Genomic DNA, 13,507 nt, shown 5'->3' on the forward strand with positions numbered 1-13,507 from the left:
CCTCCCTCCCTCCCAGGCTCTCAAACCTGGGAGGGAGGGGAAGAAGCGGCACCCGCGCCGCGGCCACTCGGAGTATCCCCCTCCCTCCCTCCCAGGCTTGAGAGCCTGGGGGAAGGAGGCAGGGAAGGGGCGGAGTTGAGGCGGGGCCTGGGGTGGGGTACTTAAAAAAGGGGGGGGGGGGGGGCGGCCAAAATTGTTTTTGTTTTGGGCAGCAAAAATCCTAGAGCCGGCCCTGGTGGCAGAGATACTAGCAGACAGGTGGTGCCTTACTCAACAAGTAGAGTCATGAGAAGGAAGGGTTCGGTGGAGGGGAAAGTGTGGGAATGTTTCTGCTCAAACATTACACCAGCCCAATTAGGCTAACTGCCAGCTCAGTTCTGTACAACCTCCCTTGCAAGTCCCTTCCTGCAGTTCATACCAGTGTTTGCTCACTGCATGGTTCACAGCAGGGCTTTTCAAACACCTTTCAGCAGCTGCTCTATTCCTACCCCCAGTGTCTTGGTTTCCCTTGGAAGGGGTGGGGCTCAGCAAGGTGTGGGAAGAGTATTTGCCTTCCAAGCGCAGATGATTGATTGTCCTTGACCAGCTTGTTAGAATTGAAAAGGCTGCATTCTCCTGGCCAAAGACTCGTCAAGGGACTAAGCAGAGATAAAGTGGAGACAGGCCCAGCCACTATTTGGGGGGGGGGGGGGGGGGAAGGGGAGAAGCAGCAACTTGTATAACCTCTGCCTGTTGTAGGAACTGTGGGATTTATGGGCACTGATAGCCACCAGAACTTGGTGGAAAGTTATGAACACAGTATGCTTAGGAGCGGAAGTTCCCCATTGTTGGGGTAGGATAGACATGATACAGGATCTGCAAGCAAAGGGCCTAACTACAGTAAGGAAGTTTGCCCTCAGAGTGCCACAGGACTCTTTGCTGCCCTAAGAGTGAAACCCGTGTGAGTCTGCCTGAAGCAGGGCTGTAACCCATTAAATTGCAGTAGGAACGGCCTTGGAGTTTATATTTGGCGTGGAAATGGACACTCCTCAATAGGTGTTTTATTCTATCCGTCTTGCTGACCACATCTCAGAGGGACAAAGTCACCCCAGACACACTAGCTACTGCCAGGGAGCGGAGGGTTCCGTTTTCACTTCCAAAAGTCCCAGTGTCTATGTTGTGCCTAGGTTTAGGCTGCAAGCATGGCCAGTGCCCCACAGGAGGTGAGGGGAGACCACACACATGGGGAATGCTCAGATAGAAAGGGGCTGTGTACTAGGAGCAAGAACCACACCAGGGAGCGCCTACCCCAGGCCCAGATCAGGACAATCAACTCAGCCCCCACACTGCCCTGCTGGAGCGGTGATGGGCCCAGGGTAAGAACCAACTAGACTAGCGTAGCAAGCCAGAGGCACTAAATAAATTTCACCCCACAGGTTTGGGGGGCACCCTTGGGTTTGCTCCTTGGGGAGCATTTGGCTGGGGTTAGGCCAGCCAAGCTCACAACCAACAGTTGCTGCTGCAACCAATTCAAGTCCCACAGGGCAGCAAACAGTCCCTTATGGGCATGGCCCACAGCCCGAGGCAGTCAGGATTTCCCAGTAGGGCTCTGCCTGGGCCATGGAGCTCAGCCCTGTCCTCCCTAGGAATTCCTAACCCCCACTGCCCTAGCGCCCCGAGCCCCACAGCGTAGGCTGAGGCAGCCGTTACCTTGACTCAGGACCTGGCCTGAGCAACTTTGCATGGGGCACCATGAAAGCGAATCACTCCAAGGGAAAGTGATATAAGCATAGTCCCGCTGGCTTGCAGAGCTGCTGGCCCACCTGCAGCAGCAGCAGGCAGAGCCCACGGAGGCTGCCCCCCTGCGGTCCCATCTGGGCTGGCGGGCGGCCAGAAGCCAGCAAACAGGAAGTGGACGTATCTTATCATGGCGCCAAATCTTGTGCCAAGTTCCATGAGATCCTATGGCTCCAAGTTCTGTGAGATCTCAAGTCTACCCCAGAAGTCCTGTGGGGATTGGACATCTTGTTGGACCTGGCCTGTGCGGTCTTTTCTGCCTTCTCCCATAGCGAGCCACCAAATACCACCCCACCAGGCTCAGGGCCTCTTGGCAGGGCCCTTAACACAGCATTCCATGATGTAGAAAGTGCAATGGTCTTTATGTACCAAATGCATAGCATACGTCTGGCTTTATAGTCTGTCTCCACTCAGTGCCCAGAACTGCACCTGGGAAGTAGTGACTGACTGAGGAGCTGCAGTGGAGACTGAGCGGCATATGGCCCATTTTAAAAAAAATAAAAGGGTTTGGTAGCAAAAATCCTGGGAGCCCGGCCTTATCCCACCACATGGCACTCACTCCTCCAAGGTCAAGTCACTAAAACGTGGGGGAAGGAGACTGAAAATATTTGGGGAATTTTTTAAAGCACTTTCCTGTGACTATTAAAAAACCAAAACATTTCATTGGGATTAATCAGGCTGTGTGTTGAGGCATGTTTGGGTGCTAGCAAGAGGATAAATAAGCAGGTGCTAACATGAACTGCACAGTGATATTCATACAGGGCTTTGCGGATGGAGGAATCAATTGGCCGAGGCATGCCAGAAGATTATTATTATAGTACAAGCCATGTCATCGGTCGCTTAATAGCCTGACATTGATACGCTATCTCAGTGCCTCTTCCTGACAGCCTGGGCGTAGCTTTGATGACTTAGGGCCAGTCTATACTAGAAGCTGCAGCGCATCTATGCCAGTGGGTAGGGCCCTACCAAATTCACAGTTCACGTTGATCAATTTCATGGCCACAGGTCTTAAAATTGGTCAATTTCACAATGTTGTAACCATGCGGGTCCAAAAGGGGATTGGGGCGAGGTTCCAAAGCTGTTGTAGGGGGGTTGCAGGATTGCCATATGCACTTCTGTGCTGTCTTCAGAGCCCAGCAGCTGAAGTGTTTCCTGACTGAAGTGTTCCCAGAGTTTGCTGCAGCTGGGGGGGGGGGGGGGGGGGGGGGGGGGAGGGAGAACAGGATGACTCCCAGAGGTGGAGGTAGGTCTGATCTCCCCAGTGCTGCTGGGAGCACCCGAACCGGGGGCTCCTAGCTGCTAGTCAAGGCCAATGGTGGATTAACGCAATTTGAAAAATGGGTGACCTAGCCCTGGCAGGAGATACAGGGTGGAAGCTCTGAGCCCCAGCAGGCGCTGCGGGGGCTGAAGCCCTGAGCTTGGGTGCCCTGAGCCCCGGCAGGAGCCACGCAGGGGGGGGGGGGGGGGGCAGAAGCCCCGGAGCTCGAGCGCCCAGAGCCCAGGCAGGAGCCACGGGGGGCAGCCTCAAGCTGGGCAGGAACTGCTGGGGCTGGAAGCTCCGAGCCCTGGTGGCCCCCAGCCGGAGCCACTGTGTGTGTGGGGTGGGGGAAGGAGCAGCAGCCAAGAGCCGCAGCAGGGGCGGCAGCAGCTCCCAGCCCTGGCACCCTGAGCTCCGAGAAGAGCCGCGGGGGGCGGAAGCCCAGAGCCCAGGGCCGCTGCAGCACAGAAGCGCCGATGGTACACCCTCACTCCTGTGCTGTCTGTGGAGGTGGGTCTGATCTCCCTCCAACAACAGCCGCGTCGGGGAAGGACAAGTCCTGTCCCTCCCCAGCCCGGCTGATTTCGGGGAGATCTTATTTCGCGGTCTGTGAAATTGGTAGGGCCCTACCAATGGGAGAGAGATCTCCCGTCAGGATAACAAAACCACCTCCCTGAGAGGCTCTCCCACCAACATAGCACTGCCCACACCAGGTGCTTAGGTTGGTGTAACTTACATCATTCAAGGCGCTTATTCACCCCCTTGAGCGACATAAGTGGGAGTGTGTACAAGCCTTTGTTTGTTTGTGGAGTAACAAGTCGGACTAATTGGGTGGGTGGGTGGAGTATTGGTATCATGCTCATGAGGAGGGTATCCTCATCCCTTACTCATTATATAAATCCAGCATGGAGTTTAGTCTTAGTTTCTTCCTTGGCTCTCTTCCCCGCCCCAAAAGTTACGGGTCAAAGAGACTAAATGAGGTGGAGTGATGATAATTTTTTTTAGCAAGGCCTGTATAGTCACATTAGCAGCACAACTGTTACTTTTCCACATGGTAAGGAACACCTATTTCTGGGTGTTTGTCAAATCTCTCCTCCGTCAGGATATGCAACAGCGGGGGTGTGAAGTGATGATAAAACAGAGCTAGACTCCAGTCCTGCCTGATAGAGTTGCAAAGGTTGGTGTCCTTTATTTACACATGTATGTAAACAACAGAAAGTAAACAATACCACCCAATGTGGTGTAGCAAATAGGCTGCTGCAGTTTTACTTCAGGACTTGAAGTGTTTCATACATTTCACAGAAATTGCACTGACAGCAACATGGGAAGGCTACATAGTTACATTGGTTTTTCCGCACAGGAGAGACACACCAACACACACACTCCACAGTTTAGTTCAGCACCAGCAGAAGGTCATTGCACCACTACAGTCCACAGCACATGCACAGTGAAACAAGCACAGGAAAACTAGTAAGAGCTCGTTTTAGAACCAGGTACGGCATGTTCTTAAATAAAATAATAATAATAATACTTTGTACTTTTATAGCACCTTCCACCGGAGGATCTCAAAGCGCTTTGCAAACAATTAATTTAGCCTCACTACAGCCCTTTGAGGCTGGTCAATATCATTTCCATTTTATGGATGGGGAAACTAAAGATCCTGAGAAGCTAAGTGATTTGCTCAAGGCCACACATCTGTTAACAGAACTGCGATCTACTTGCTGGTTCTCAGCTCTGTGCCTTCAATACATGATTGTTCTTCCTCCCAACAAGAGTAGGACTTCTTGACATTTTACAATACGCTTTTGAGTACAAAACAAGGCCCCAGTGTTGCAGGGAGAACAGCAATGGAAAGCCCCTGCCTCCACCCGGAGCCCCGTTAATTTCAGGGAGGCTCCAGGTGGGTGAAGGGTCCCAGTGCACAATGCATTGCAAGTATAGTGCCCAAACAAGAATCCAGGATGACCTTCCCAGCAAAAAGAAACTATTTGAAAACAACTTTGCTGATGTTTTAAATGCCATAACAAACCACATACACATTGCACTGCCTGGTCTGCAAATACACCTTTACCCAGATATAACACTGTCCTTGGGAGCCAAAAAATCTTACCGCGTTATAGGTGAAACCGCGTTATATCGAACTTGCTTTGATCCGCCAGAGTGCACAGCCCCGCCCCCCCGGAGCACTGCTTTACCGCGTTATATCCGAATTCGTGTTATATCGGGTCGCGTTATATCGGGGTAGAGGTGTACTTCAGACAGAAGGGGCAAAACTCTGAACTTAAAAGAAAAATAACCCAAGAGTTCAATGAAACGTTTAAAACTTACGCTGCTTGTAAATTGTCCTAATTCACATTTTAGCTCTACAGACACTTCTTGAAAAGCCAGATTCACAGATGTAGATTTTGTATATTCCAAAAAAGATGATGTTCAGTGATCACCACAACGAAAAACACTCTGCTTGAACCAAGACTGGTTTCAATCTTTTCCACTTGTCTTTAACATAAACAATAACATGGACAGACTCATCTTGCATCCTAATATCAAATTAAATTCAAGCATGTAAAGACTGCTACTAAAAAAGTAGCTGCTAAGTTTGGTTTGAGTATCACATTGAATTGCTCATCCACCCTCTTGTGCACATTTATGCTTCAAGTAGTTTTATTTCTTCTGCTCTTCAAGAATAAAACTATTAAAATGCCTTATTTCCAGCTACCCTGGGAAAGGAAATGAACCACCACAGCCATAGGAGAATACAGTTTAAGACTGCTAACACAACAGAAGATAAAATAAAGTTCAGATGACCAAAAGATTTTTTGTACAAGAACTTCTGCAACAGCTGTTTTCCCTACTATTTAAATACATAGAACAAAACAGACGAAAGGAAACTCAGTTATTTTTCTTAAATAAAAACTATGTACAAATTGCACATATTACAAATCAGTTACAGAAAGCAGAGTCTTCACTGATAATTTTCTCTTGCTATAGTCAGTGATTATCAGTGTACTCTGGTCTTCAAGTGTCAGAACACAACAGAACTGCAATATTATGTACACAGGCTGAGTTTGTCTTCTAGCTGCTGGAGTGGGATCCTTTTAAACTATAATACATTCATTCCAGTAGCTATATAGGAACATTGTTCACTAGAGCAGCAAATCTCTCAACTCAGCAAGTCACAAGAGTGCTGTCATTGCTGTCTGGTTTATTGGTTTTAGGCAGTCTCTGGGCGTTGAATAACCCTCATTCACCAGTGAATTAGTTTGCGGTTTCTGATAGTCAGTACTGTAGCCCACTGAGGTCAAAACACAGTTAACTTTAGGTTTATCATAGTTGATTAGACTCTGCGGTGTTTGATAGTCCCCATTCCTGACATCGGTCCTACCCGAATTACTGAAACTGCCAGCAGAAAGGGAATGTTCATGAGCCGAAGAAATTACAGGTACATTGTAGTTAATTTCAGAGGGAAAAGTGTTCTCTCTTCCTAGATGCCTCTCTATAATAGGGGTGGCATATTCAGGCTCCTGGTTGGTCAAGGGCAACGCATATTCATGACGGCTAGCTCTGTGCGGGCAGTGATAGTGGTTCTCGATCACTGAACTATCTTTCTTCTCCTCATCCTCTGTGTCCATTGGTCTGAATGTGGATCCTTTTCTTGTTACCATCCCAGTTCCGATCATGAGAGGCTGCTGATAATCTAGAAAGAAGCATTAAAAGCTCAAAAATATATAGCCAGACTATTGGTTTCTTTGATTTCACCATATATAATGTAACAGGAGGCAGAATTTAAAGACGTTAAGAGACCCAGCTACTCTATCGATAGGAATTCTCATTCGGAATGTAAGAAAACTCAGTTTGTGCCAACCTCCTTCATTTAGTGAAGGAATCGTTATTTGTCAGAGGTAGTTATGGTTCTAGAGCGAGGATAAAAGTTCCGTGTCAGCAGGATATGGGCTTCTTGATAAGTCTGGCAAGGGATCTTGCATCAAGCTGATAGGAATTTTTTTCACACGTGAGAAGTTCTCTGCGATGCCTAAAGGATGGTTAACCTCCTCCCCCACCCCCAGTTCCTGCATTACTAACAAGGAATCTTAGGACAGTCAGATGGCAAGTGGAAGGAGAAAGCTGAATGGGACAACAACCAAGAAGGAAGGTGTTGGAGTCCAACGGGTTAAGGGAAGTGTGTAATGTGTGATATCGGCTTGGAGCTGGAGGTAAGGGAAGAATGGGAACAGCAAGGAAGGCGATTACTGGACAGGTCACCTAGATCTGGGAGGATAGCAGGAAGAGGATCAGAACCAGCAAATGACCATAGAGGAGCCAGAGGTAAGATCAGAGGACTGCAGTGTCAACAGGGGTGTTTGGAATTCCAATCCAAGAAAGCCCCAGCCAAAGGATTAGCTTGGTGAAAATTACTTTAAAAAAAAAAAAAAAAAGAAAGAGAAAATTGCAACATTTTCACTAGTCTGAAACTAAGAAACTAAAATCTGTCCCCTTCTCTTTGCAGATGAACTGACCTGCACAGCTCTGTTACACAGCACTGATCGAGACTGCCACGTTTTGGTGTAGTCCTTAAGAAGTTCAATTCAGTTTTTGTTTTGGCTTTGCACTTCATCTCCGACATGAGCTGAATTCAGCCCTACGTCCTCTGGGGAAATTCTCTGGCACTTCTTGTTTTGCATCTCAAACTACACTGTAAACTCTTTGGGACAGAGAAGGTCTTGTCTTTATGTGTACAGTGCTGAGACTACTGGTGTACTAAATAAATAACAAATCATTCTCTGACGCTACTCCCACCTTTAGTTCCATGGAACTCCTAATAGGATGTGATAAAGTATCCTGATCCATTCTGGGATTTCTTTAGGGACTAGTAAGTACTAGAGAATTTGACAGCGAAGAATTATATTAGGGATTTTAAAAAAACATTTCTAAGGCGAATGCCCTCCACGAGCTGGTTACTGAGGTGCCTTCAGCACACATTCCTGGGCTTAACTCACTTTTTTCAGCTTTACCGTTTGCTTTTAAGGCCAGTATTCATAAAATACCAAACCTCAAACATTGCCTGTATAAATCCCCAGAATTTAGAAATTTTCACCCCATGGCATAAGCGCTTGGAACCCTCTATAAAGTAGTGGCCATTAGGCAAAAAGTGTGGATCCATGCAGGGTATCATCTCACATAACCACAAGTAATATTTACTCACCCCTCCCATATAACTTTTTTTAATAGACCATCATAACATTATTTATTCAGAAGGATCCTGTTACAGCAAGCACCAATACATCCATGTTAGTGTCACACAGAATTCAAATTAAACCCTAGTCACAGTTTATTTTATTTGGTCTTCACTGCATTTCTCTGACAACTGATATCAAAGACAAGCTGGAATTTTTTGGGATGCTGGGGATAGCAAATTAGTCTTGCAGGGAAGGTCCATGCAGTGCTGACTGATCCCATAAAATGGCTGGGCTCACTAACCTTTCCAGACAGAGAAAACACAGGCAGGGACAAGAGGTGCTTAGAGAAGGAATGAAGTATCCCTGTGGGATGCAAACAGGGACTGATGGCTGGAATTTGCTCTGTCCAAACAATGAGCTGCAGCTAAGCTAACACAGCAGATTAATACATCATTGTTTTACTTAACTAGGTTGACTTCAGGGGACCTGGCTTCCACAGTGGTTCAGGCACTAAGTGACAGGAACAGAGATCTCAATATGATCTCTAGCTGGGCATTAGGCCACAGCTCAAACTGTTGGACAAACTGACTCTTTATTCGGGTCACTCAACTTTTGTGAAGAAATAAGACATTCAGTACAAACATGAGTAAAGAAACAGAAAATCCCAATCAGCAATGGCAATCTAGTCTATTTTAGTCAGGTTTGTATATCGTGTCTATCACTTAAACTATGACTGTTTCACAAGGAGAAAACAAATCTCTCTCCACATCGTGGAGGGAAGTTTTAATTTCAAAACTAAAAAGAGTTAAGAAATCTCCTGTATGTTTTTCCAATATATTCTCCCATTTCACTAGTTCAATGCCCAAGGGTAGGCACATTAATTCCTGGGTCCTGCCTCACATGTTTACTCTTGATGCACCCAGAGTTTTGCTCAGATAGTATTTGCCTGCCCCTCTCCCCATTATGTACTATACATCCAGAAGAAAGCGAATGCATCTCAAAAGATGTAACTGTTACCTGCCATGTCACTTGTGACTAGATCCAGCTTTTGCGGAGTCTCCTTTTCATTATTATAGCTGATGGTAAATTCCGTTGACTGATGTCTGACGAAGGGCTGCTTGATCTGTTTCCAACAACCTAGAAGAAATAAATGAACATAGAAAACATTAAGGGCTTGTCCACATGAACACTTAGTTCACGGCAAGCTGGGATGTAAATCTACCCGGCACTAGCCTGCTGTGCACTAAGTGTCCGTGTGGATCCTGCTACTGTGCACTAACTAGGACGCTTTGAATTATACTATTTTGAAACTGGAGTAAATTAAAGTGCACTAGGGAAATTTTAGTGCACAGCAGTGGGGTCCACCTGAACATTTAAGGTATGTCTATGCTGCAGTAAAACACCCGCAGCTGACCGAGGCCTGGGCATCGGGGTTATGAACTTGCAGTATAGATATTCAGGCTTAGGCTGGAGACTGGTCTCTCAGACCCTCCCCCCTCATGGGATAAGTATTATCCTTTGGCACCTATCGAGAGAGGAGTATTCTGTGTTGGTCTGTTTCAAGATTGCTTTAGAGACAAGTGGAGGGGAAGTGAATTTCTTTTCCTTTCTTCCGTTTCAGATGGATGTTTCACCATCTAATTGGCAGAGGAGGAGGGTGCTCCACTAGAGAGAAACTAAATAGCAGCTGAACTCAGATTTCCTACCCTAAATGAAACCCACCCTAGACAGGTAATCAACTGAGACACAAAAGATGTTACTTCAAAAGGGTTTTTGCAGACATCTTCCAAAAGCAAAATCCCCCAGCCAATGTTCTCTTCAGATATGATGAATGAAGCACAATTCAGTATTATTAGGCTTTTTTAGGAATTAGGGAGAGGGTCAGCAGAGGAAGCCACATTAAAACCATGTCTTGGCCTCCTTAGGGAGAGGCTAACCCCAGGTGCTGCAGAAGAGAGAAAGGAAAGGGGCAATTTGCTGGAGGGTGGGTGTTTTTTCCAGTAGGAACACTCTCAAAGTTTGTGACCCAAAGTCTCTCTTTCACTTGCTAATTGCATTTCTGTTGTGGAAGCCATGCGATGGCTGCTGTTTTCAGGTGGCACTAGTAGTGGTATCATTTTCCCTAACCCCTTTGTGATACTGTGAATTAAAATGAAAGGAAAATGATGCAATTGATGTTCAACTGTTTGATCCTTCCCACCAACCCATAGAAAGGAGAGAGCATGATTCTCCACTAACCTGGGTTTTGTGCATCAGATGAACCATAAGCACCTCCTTTTGTCTCTCTCCTGTAAGACAGGAATATGTTTGTAAGGTTTTATCCCTCACAGCACTTTACCTTCATGCCTTAGCTTCAGTGGAGAGAACCATCATGTTCACCAGGTGAGGAAAATCACCCCCCCTTAGTTTCTGGGTAACAGCACTTATTACAGTAGGGGACATGAATGCTGAATCTTGTTACATTTGTTTCCCCCCAGCTGTTTGAGCTGGCAAAAGACACTGGAAAACGGTGATCTCTTAGAAGTTCATGTCCCTGTATGCCAGCTCAGATGTTATCTTCCTGGTTGTGTTAGGATTACTATCCTGAATTCTTTGCACAGTTGTTAGAAACCCTAGTTTAGGTACTGGATTCTGAGGCGATGCAAGCCCTTTTCATAGGGAAGTGATGTCAAAGGGAGCTTTGTCCCCAGCCCCAAACTCCATCTACTGACAGGAACATTTGTATCCACTGGGCAGAGCTCAAATTAATGGAAGACTAGGGGGTGTCTAAGCGAGTGAATTTTACCTTTTTCCAGCCTTCTAAACGTGTGAGACAGCTGCCAAGCTTTACTTCCCAACATGTGTTTTATACACCCCCTTACATGGCAGCTCTGAATTTGGCCCACTGAGTTACATATCAAGGAACCAGCAGAGATGAATGTAGCAACACCGCCAATAAGAGGGGGGCAAGATAACAATTAAAATAGCTTCCACTCTACTTTCTTTTGGTTCTTAGGTGTGCAAGTTACACCAGCCTAGACTCAGTTATTAATCAGTAAATGGGGGTAGGTAGGTCTGAGGCAGATTAACCAATTATATAGGAATCTGAGCTAGCGTAAGGGGTGCTATTTTAATTACCTCTGTATTTGGCTAGTCTACACTGGCAACATTAAAGCGCTGCTGTGGCAGCGCTTTAACGTGGCTTGTGTAGTCACGGCAGAGAGCTCTCCCAACGCTCTAAAAAAACCCACCTCCACGAGGGGCGCGGCTCCCAATGCTGGTGCACTGTCTACACTGGCACTTTACAGAGCTGAAACTTGCTGCGCTCAGAGGGGTGTTTTTTCACATCCCTGAGCGAGAAAGTTGCAGCGCTGTGAAGTGCCAGTGTAGACAAACCCTTAGCTTCACAGGGCCACCTATGGCATGGAGCCCCGGGCAACTGCCCTGCTTGCTACCCATTAACGCTGGCCCTGGCTTTTATATGCAGAAAAACAGTTGTTGTGGCACAGCTGAGCTGTGGAATTTTTATAGCATATTGGGGGGGGGGGGGGGGGAGCTCAGAAAGAAAAAGGTTGAAAACCCCTGATCTATGCCACTACAGCTGTTTTAATTTAGATGATGAAAAATAAAATCTCTTACTTTCGTATGGCTGCACAGATACAAATCCCAGAGAGCAGGAACAGACACAGCCCTACTAAGACCGGGACAACTATAGCTGTAAGTTTTAACCCTGCAGGAAAAAAAAAAATTAAAGGTAACAAGGGCACAGTTTTCCAGAGCTAGATACATTTTGTTTTAGGAAAATACCCTGAAAATGAATATATGATAAAAATCTTGATTCAAGAGTGCGTGAGAAAGTGAAGGCACAATACTGCAGGAGGCTGTGGGCCAAATTTAGATTTGATGTAAATAGGTGCAGCTGTATGGATTCCAAAAGAGCTCAGCCCATTTTCTCTAGGTCTCTGTGTTGCTCAATACCTGTATACATCCTTCCAAAGGTAAATTCTTTCCTATTATAGTCTGGGTTGGTAAAACCACCTATTAAGGTTGCCTGACACTTCCCATTATGAAGACCCTATTTTTAATTGCTTGTAACTTTGTGGGGAGAGGGGACTGATATAGGATGAACTCAGGGAGGGGAGGGAGAGAAACAGACTAGAGGAGGAGCCTGGAGGGGGGGACTAGAGCTGACTGGGCACGGAGACAGGGATGAGAAACCTGTAAAGCAGAGACTGTGGCTGGGTAGGCAAAAAGAATAGGACCATGACAAGGAGCCAGGGGTGGGGAAAAGACAGGACAGGGAAAGATTGAAGAAGAGTCCCGAGTCTCTCCATCCTCTGTTGTCATTAAATATCTTTGAAATCCACTGGCAAAGTGCTTGTCTGAGCCCACTGGTATCAGTTACTTCATTAGAGTCAGTGGCAGAAGCCTGTGCAGTGGAACTAAAGGTTCCATCCCTGCTGATAAACCACGTGGTATCAACAAGACAGCACATGAGAGAATTTGTTTTTTCAGTTTGCTTTTTGAAAAAACTTTGAAATTACACACACAAATCTAATAAGAATATTAAGGTTGCAAAATTAAGCACTCAAATGTTAGGAAATGCCAAAATTAAGGTTTCCTGTGCAATTTTAATTTGTCCCCCTTATGTGTATGCATTAAGGTATAGCCTTTAATTACATGATCACATACTATTTTTTCCCACAGTGCCTCTATCTCAGTCAACCTTTGGGTTTATTGGAATAGCATCAAAAGTGCTTTTCAGTTAGAATGTATTCATATTAATCTTACTCAATTCCAAGCACCCACTTAGACTTCTATTCATAGTTAGTGAAATGTAAGGTGTATTGCTCTGGTTGGTCTTTTGAGTCAGTGACTTAATTTATGATTATTTAGTTTGGATATTTATATCTTTTTGTACAGCACTAACCCGACTTTTCAGCAATGGGTGCTTTATTTTGTGTGCGCGTGCGTGTGCGTGTCATTAATATATATATTAGAAAAAGAGAACCTCTGGAAATCCAAGGATCCTAAGGTCTCTAGCAGGTTATCCTCTGCAAAACCACTATTGTAAGAACAAGTGGGTTTTATTTTATTCCAAAAAACAGAGTCAGTCCCATGTTTCAAGACAGTGCAGGTCAAAATTAAGAGTGACCTGCAAACTAAAAAGAATATATGCCCATGTCACTTCTCTCGGATGCACAAAGATAAAGACAACCTGAAAACTGTTTCTAAGTGTTTTTTGCACTTTTTAAATTTTTCCTTTAAATTAGAAATTCAGGTCTTGTCTACTCAACTTTTCCTCAAAGACTCTAGGGAC

General features: G+C 45.9%; 1 protein-coding gene across 1 annotated transcript in view; it reads right to left on the minus strand.

Moving 5' to 3' along the window:
* Positions 1 to 5,238: 5,238 nt before the first annotated feature.
* The window catches only part of DCBLD1 (discoidin, CUB and LCCL domain containing 1), a 74,898-nt gene continuing 66,629 nt past the window's right edge, over positions 5,239 to 13,507 (minus strand). The window contains exons 12-15 of the mRNA XM_026649560.2: positions 11,827 to 11,917; positions 10,447 to 10,496; positions 9,226 to 9,345; positions 5,239 to 6,728 (exon numbers count right to left, since the gene is read on the minus strand). Coding sequence (XP_026505345.1) covers positions 6,208 to 6,728; positions 9,226 to 9,345; positions 10,447 to 10,496; positions 11,827 to 11,917 — 782 coding nt within the window. The 3' untranslated portion in view covers positions 5,239 to 6,207. The remainder of the gene's footprint in view (positions 6,729 to 9,225; positions 9,346 to 10,446; positions 10,497 to 11,826; positions 11,918 to 13,507) is intronic.

This window comes from Terrapene carolina, unplaced genomic scaffold (genome assembly GCF_002925995.2).
Source record: "Terrapene carolina triunguis isolate 2854851 unplaced genomic scaffold, T_m_triunguis-2.0 Scaffold85, whole genome shotgun sequence".
Classification (NCBI taxonomy): domain Eukaryota; kingdom Metazoa; phylum Chordata; order Testudines; family Emydidae; genus Terrapene; species Terrapene triunguis.